Consider the following 8,098-nt stretch of genomic DNA (forward strand, 5'->3'; position numbering starts at 1 on the left):
GAACACAAATGCTAGAAGTGAACTAAAATGTAGAGTATGGGTCCTTCAATCCACTTTTCTTGGACAGCCCTGCTCCCTTCATGTCACCTTTCCTCTAGAACATCTTTCATCTTACTCAGTCTAGATGGGTAAAGCAGCACGATGGCTCTATTTTCACCCTTACACGTCTTTTCATTTTGCTTTTGCAGTTTTTCTTGGCTCAGAAAATGTAACATTTCAGGGATTGAGACAGCAGTGCAGTCACTACTGAACCACGTTATTCACTTTAAAATGCCAGCAGTGGCCGCAGAGCATCTTTATTTAGTTTAGCTTTAAATTAAAAGGTCACAGTGACCTAAAAACACGTCTTTGCCAAACGCTATACAGAACTTCATATTTCACATCAGACGTGCTCAGAAAGAATAACACTCAAAGCAAACAGAATACTTTACTGCATCTTTAGCTTTGCTTATAGTTGTATACATAAGTTCGGGCGCCCCAGCCAGCCTATTGTTAAATTGAATAAATTGCTAAAATAACATATTGTGAAAAAAAAAAATATGTGCAAAAGTTATGGCACATTTTATATTTAGGTTTTATATGTTAAACCCAGTACAAATAATGCGTGCTGCACAAAAATTTGCAGAAAAGTGCTATGTTTAAGTTTGTTGACTGTAGAGGATGTATTAACTTATTTAACTTATTTCACAAACAAAGCACGTAATTTGACTGGGGGTGTTCAAACACCTGCATGTGCTTCTGACACTGTATGGCACACTCCTATCTATTATCCATTATTGTAAGGTGCACAGAAAAATGTATTGTGCAGTTACATTAGCATTACAATGTACATTGTAAATGCACCCTTAAAGTTACAACAATGGTCTTAAGGTCAAGCTGTGTACCTAAAATATTTTTTCATAGAAAGGGGCATTTGTACCATATTTACATATTTGTACCTTTTCATAACCTACTGTTTTAAAACAAAGCAGTAAGATAAAAAGCCTGGAGTCATGCCAAAGTGTACAGAAGTTAATGCAACTTAAAAAATATATAGTTGCAGTGGAATTTGGGACAATTATGCTCCCTCAGTAAAGGTACTGCAGATATACTCAGTCACAGTTTAGCACCTTTTTTCTGAGATTGTATGTCAGTGTTAAATGTGTTGATAGGGGCGTGATTAAAGCTTTTGAGTTTAGCTTTAAGAGTCCAGTTTGCCACTGAAATTTTATACTGTATGTGTGTGTGTGTTACAGGCAGGCATGTGAGTATATTAAGTGAGGTAATTCTCCAGTGCCACCAGCCATTGTTCCAATAATGATGCTTTAACAAGCATTTCCTCGTCATAAGTGACTTCTATTATGGAGCCCGTTTATATTAAGAAGGGCGCCGGTAATGAAGTGCTCTGTCCTGTGGGACCAGAACGGCCACCCAGACTGACACACACACATACATAGGGAGAAGTTTCCATGGCCCGGGGGTTTGCGCTGGCCTCAGCTGGCAGCCGAATCCTACCAGCCCTCAGTCAAGCTCAATCAATGAGCTGTTAACTAGATATGCGCAAGAGTCTATTCTGAGCCAAAGTGATTTATGGATAAAATGGATAAAATTTTGGTTTACTTATTTTTGGTTTTGGTTAACTTATTTTTATGTCTGAAACAAAATAGAAATTTAAAAATATAACAAAATATATATTTTATCTCACTTCACACTGCAGGTAAGAATATTTTGGCTACTGAAAGAATCTAGACAATATATATAGGTAAATATTCTCACTATAAAATTGTTCAACCTGTTTTCAGAGTATTTTATGTGTAGAATATATTTCTTATGAATAATTTATCAGGGAATAAAAGGGGACAATAATGTTTTGTTTCAAGAAGTTATGCAATTGAAGTATCTGCCAAACATACGTATAAAAACTAGAAATGAACTGACAAATTTATCACATTATCTACATTTAAGATACTTTCACTCGCTTAGATATCTTTTTTGCCATGCAGTTCCACAAAAATTAAAATATATTACAACAGAATTACGGTCATGGAGAATAACTAGCCTGTTAAATTGAATAAATTCAGTTTCACTATTTCTTTCAAGTAATACTAGAATACAGTTTCAAAGTACTGTAAAAAAATCTTGAAAGATCTTTTTATGTCTATTTATATGTCCAATTTAATTTAAATAATTGACTAGATTCGAATAACTTGCTTGCCAAGAAATAAAGTATCACTTTTTTGCTTAAACAGCTTCATATGGATATGTATGTATGTGAATGAGATAATATAACAGAAAAAAATAACAGAAATCATTTACAGTGTGCACTAAATGTCCTTAATTGCCAGTCTCTGTAATTTGCAGCTATGTTCTTCGCCCTGTCCAATCGGCCTGATGCAGGTGCCTCTGCAGTATGGACAGACTGCTGTAGCAATTGTTTGTACTATCATTCAGCGCTGTTATGAAATGTGTAGCACTCTGTACTGATCAATATGCAATCTAATCTGCCTGTGGGCCATGAGCACTGCCTGTGTTTCAGGACATTCAGAGACATCACTCGATACGGCAACAAAACCAGCACCAGCGGCCACACGGCTCAAACAGGCGCTTTACATAACCTCCCAACATCGGAAAATACTTGTCTATGAGGATGCACGCATGCACACACGCACACACACACACACACACACACACACACACACACACACACACACACACACACACACACACACACACACACACACACACACAGAGCCAGATTCATCCTCCTCATCACTCAGGCTGTGCACAAAGGGGAAAGGAAAGGAAAGGGAAAAGAATTATAGGAAAGGAAAGGTAAGAAAAAGGAAAGAAAAGGAAAGGAATGGGATGGAAAAGAACAGGAAAGGTAGAAAATGACAGGACAGAAACGTAAAGCAAAAGAAGGGAAATGAGAGGAAAAGAAGGGGAACAGAAAAGAACGATAAAACTAAATGACTCACATGTTGGTGTTAGCTGTAGAGGTCAGCCACTCTCCAGCCAGACCGATGATGTCCAGACCCGTGGACAGCTGGTTAAAAAACCTGGGATGTCCTGAGCGGAGAAACAGACAGAATCTTTTTAAAAGAATAGAATTAAAAAATGTTTAATTCATTAAAATAACTAATATCAGTCATTTAGATTGTACCCTAGATCTACTTTGATGGTTCAAGCATGGGGAAATTCTGTAACGTAACTGCAAAACCAGGTCAACTCCACATTCAGTATATTCCTATAATGCCTGGGATAATTCCCTGAGAAATTATCACACATGCCTCTTTATTATTAGCCTCATTCTAAAAATACATTTTATTTGAAGTGTATATAGTATGATTAAACTCTGAGAGTGGGATGTTTAACAACAAACAAACCCATTTTAAACTGTAGTTTGCAGTGATGATTCAGTACTTTGTACAGCTCTGGACCATTTACTTCGTCTTGAACATTTTCTGATCATTTCGAACACAATTTACACTTTAATGTGTCATTAATTTTGTGTTTCACCTGAAAGCAGATAAACTCACTTCAGTCTTTATATTTTAGTCCCTTTAACTCCTCTATTTTATTTGAAAATTCCTTTAATGGCCCTATTACAGTGTTTTTCAGGCCCATTACTGGGGCTATAATGTATACCTTAACAGTGCTAATGAAGTTTTATTTCCTTCAGAGATAAGATAAAGGCAGTTCTGTAGCATTTATTTCACCCCTAAAAAAGTAAATGTTCAAAATTAAGATATCAAACACTGTATTAGGTTTGATGTGAATTAGCCAGAACATAGACAAGAGTCCACCAACCCTGCAATATTTCGTCTGTACCCTGACATTAATTTTAATCTCTAGTTGTTTTATACTCCCTCCGATTGCAAGGCATGAGTTTATTCATTAATCTCAAAATCAGAATCATTTTAGTTCACATATATGGCATGTAACTTACTAAACAGACTAGTCAGGTACACAGTCTATAACAAAAAAAAAACAATAGAATAAACAGAACAAAGAAGAAGAGCATAAATAATAAAGGACACTGTGAAAGTAGCTAAAGGGACTAATATGGGAATATGTGCATATGTGCAGGGCGTGAGGGGACATACACATATAAGAAACATTATATACATTATCGGATGATATGAACATTTGTGAAAATGTACATTTATACACTTGTGCACTGTGTCACATGGATACACAGTTAAGGGAGATTTGTTGGTACCCAGTTTAAACTGCTGTATCAGGTATATTTATTCTCCAGACTTACTGAGTTAATCTTCAGGCTTATTATTCAGAAACTAGTATAAATTAATCAGCAACTACTGTGTAACTTCATAATCCAGCACCTACATGACAAACCATGCAAAATGAAGTTGTAATTATGTTTTGAAGTGGAATGGGAGTGTAGACTTGTAGTCTTGTGGAGAGTCCATATGGGTCAACAGGGGCTTATACTAAGCTTGGAAAGTATTTTTAATGTATTTACAGAGAGGGAAAATCTGTTACTACCTATTGTCATGCTAAATAAATGTTAAAATGCTGTTAATGATTTGGTTTAATAAGTAAAGGACTTTCTCTTAGTAGATATCAGCGTTTAGAACACTAGAGGATCTGTGCAAAAAGACCATTTGATCACCATCTACCTGTTCGGACTCCGTACTTCAGTGTGTCTCTGCAGTCCACTAGTATCTGCTCTAGAGACTCGGGCTGGTCAGAAAGCTCCAGATTAAAGCCCTCCATGCCCTCCAGCAGCTGGTGGGGGTGATGGAAGTCCAGCACTTTGGTAGATCTGTCGAAAGTCTTGCGGATGTAGTTGGTGAGGATGTCCACCACCTCCAGGAGGAACTGCATGGTTGGCTCCTCGCCATTTTTAGCAGGAAGTAAATCTGAAAAGGAAGTAGAAGGTAATAATGGATGCGCTGTAAAGAATATGAATGTGTGATGTAAATGGATGGAGAGCACTGTCAATGTTCATATGACCTCCTGCTTTGTTTTCCTTCAAGCTTTTCTAAAATGTTTATTGTTGTCAAAAAGTTCTCTTAACCCAAGAAGTTGAAATACAAAACAAAAAACAGTCACCTTCCCTGTCAATCACTCGCAGATGAATAAAATATGGTACTAATCTCATTACAAGTACTTTAGTTTACTTATTCATTTGTAGAGAATGTTGGCCAAATGTGTGCAAGAGATACTTCTTTAGTTTATTATTTTTAAAAAGAGAGCTTGTATCTCATTGGTTTGATATGTCATATGATTCATGAAGCAGAAATGACTGACTACCAAAAATGCATAATTTATGCAAATACAAGCAAAACCTCATCCAAATACACAAAGGAACTGAAGCATCACATATTGAGAGCATAATGATACCCAGAAAATGTACAAGTGTACAACAACAGCTTGAATGACCAAATACCAGAGTAACCACACATTTTGAATATTCCTCAAATTCTTGAGCTATTTCGCTACTATAAAAATCTTCTATTTTATCCTTAGGATTTATCGTTTGGACTAAATTATTCATTTTTTAAAAAAGCACATTGTACTATTGAACTTTAAAACTGCATAAACAAGCAAACAAACAAGAATTAAACTCCACAATGTAAAAAGTGCTGCACTGAATTTATTCGATTCAGATGTGCACAGAATAAACTACATTACTTTAACAGCATTTTGCCTTGCAGGTTATACCATAACTGTGTTTGTGTAAAATATTGCATTGATATAAAATTTACGTGCACATTGAAATAAAGTAAATTTTATGCATTACATTTTTCAGTGTAGCTTGCTGCTACATTTCAGCACCATGGACAGTTCCAAGCAGGAGAATTTGATCACTAACATCCATCCAACTGTGGGGAAAAAAGCAGAGCGATCTCCTTACCTCGAGCAAACAGGTTGGAGAAGTCGGTCTCAGTGCGTCTGAAGCGCTGCTCTCTCTCACCCAGCTCACTCACCAGCTGCTGCTTCTGGCTGAAAGCGCCTACTATGCGTCCTTTCTCATCCAAACTATTGTTCTTCTGCAGGAAGCCTGTTTTATTACATGGGGCAGAGGAGGATGAACGAAATGCACAATTGTCATTAGAAAACATCTTTAAGTTTTATGGTAGTATATTTTCAGAAGAAAAAAAAAGCAGTTCCCAACTGGCTAATTTTTAAGGTAAGTTGTATGAAACATGCTTCGCTCTGAGGGACTAACAGTGGGTTGGGCTGATATATATATATGTAGCCCGGGTCAGTGCTAGTTTAGGGTGTGTATCAGGACAGTGCTATTTATGGATATGTTTTGCCTGAGGGGGGCGCAGTGACATCAGTAGATATTGAGTCTGTCTAAAGAAACACGAAATGAGAAATAAATACACTCCATATTCAACATGTCCCTAATACACCTTATTATACATACTCATGCACGATGTGCCCCAAATACACTCCCATTTTCACCTTCATATCACAGCACCATATACATGCTTCATATATATACCTTTAATACACACCCAAATATACACACACCTCCCATATATACACCCCCCATACACCCCATCACTTTAATACACTTTCTATGTGCACCCCTGTATGTATTCTTCTATATGCACCTTACGATATCCACTGCCTAAATGAACTATATCAACGCCATATCTACACACATACATGCATACACACACACACACACACACACACACACACACACACATATATATATATATATATATATATATATATATATATATATATATATATATACCCAACCTTAAATACACCCCTCATATTCTCCCTCTATAAACACACTGCATAACTGTCCCATATACACCCATCACATATCCCCATAGACTACTCATATATTCTCTATTTGCACTCTACAATATATACCCCACCTTTTAAACACTCTAAACATACATCGAGACTACATATACCACATACAGCCCACACTCACCCCATGACTCTATTACCATGTCCATTGGCATCTGCATTGGCATATTCAGTTACAGTATCAATATGACTTTATGCCATATGAGCCTATTAATCAATACATGCACACTCCTCTCTCATACAGATATACACACACAAAAACTGGCACTTAATTGTACAGCATCTTTACCATGTACCATGTTTCAGGCTAGCTGTATTACAAGATTTATTATAAGATTTACATGAGTTATTACTGGTTCTGTATTAGTGATGTGTCAAGCCAAAATCACTCAAGCTATGCTGTTCTTATAGCATAATAGAAATAACATGTCTCTGTGTACTCGGACAATCCAAACAAGCAGGGACATATCTCCCATAATAAAACAGCACGTGAATAGATACAGCAGCCCTTTTTCTCTCGATTTTCTGTAGATAAATGCCCAACCCCCATATAAACCCCTACAAACCCCTGCCAAATACCCCCTACCCTCCCACTCAAGCCTCAGTGACTCTGCCTAATCTAAATGGGTCCGTGTCATTAGCCACAGGCAGAAAGAGCTGATAGACTGATGGAGTGATGCTTCATGACACTGATCCATCAGAGATATTTTACTGTAACGAATCAGAGGAACAGCAGAGAAACCATCCTTTACACAGCAAATACTGGATTAGCACTAAGTGAATTTTCCTATCATGGAAAACTGAATTCTCCTCCTTTTTGGATGTAACAAATAAACAGCGTGTTTAAGCGGACCTCAGGGGAAACTTTAACACAAGAAGTATGTAGAATATGGACCTTTAAAGTAAAGGAAGCTGTTTTAGACGACAAACGATTCTGAGTAACAGATTTTGCTGTCGATTAGGGACCGTAAGCCGCGGCATTACCAATGAATTCCCCCAAATCAAACGGGAGGGACCCTAAAGCTGCACACCAGACCCAGCGGACGCTGATTATCATCAGCGTTATCGCGTAAAACAGAGGCCAGAGAAGCGGATCTGTCCCATTGAGGCTAAAGCTGATAAGCGTGATGTTGAGCGCTGTAAATCTGAACATCAGCGCGTTTATTACAGCGCGGGACCTGAAAGGTTCACAACAAATCACACGCCGAGCTCACACTCTATATTTTCACACTGTATGATGAAGGCGCAGTAAATTATAGCTGCATTTTCGGACAAAGAGCAATTTTACTGTAATGATGTTTTTACTGTAATT

At 37.3% G+C, this 8,098-nt stretch overlaps 1 protein-coding gene across 3 annotated transcripts in view; it reads right to left on the bottom strand.

Moving 5' to 3' along the window:
• Positions 1-8,098, bottom strand: part of gad1b (glutamate decarboxylase 1b) — a 33,629-nt gene that overhangs the window by 19,867 nt on the left and 5,664 nt on the right. For all 3 annotated transcript variants that reach the window (XM_017715551.2, XM_017715549.2, XM_037535093.1), the window contains 3 exons: positions 5,864-6,010; positions 4,623-4,865; positions 2,958-3,048 (listed from right to left, as the gene is read on the bottom strand). In XM_017715551.2, the coding sequence (XP_017571040.2) occupies positions 2,958-3,048; positions 4,623-4,865; positions 5,864-6,010 (481 nt within the window). The remainder of the gene's footprint in view (positions 1-2,957; positions 3,049-4,622; positions 4,866-5,863; positions 6,011-8,098) is intronic.

Source organism: Pygocentrus nattereri, chromosome 26, assembly GCF_015220715.1.
Source record: "Pygocentrus nattereri isolate fPygNat1 chromosome 26, fPygNat1.pri, whole genome shotgun sequence".
Taxonomy (NCBI): domain Eukaryota; kingdom Metazoa; phylum Chordata; class Actinopteri; order Characiformes; family Serrasalmidae; genus Pygocentrus; species Pygocentrus nattereri.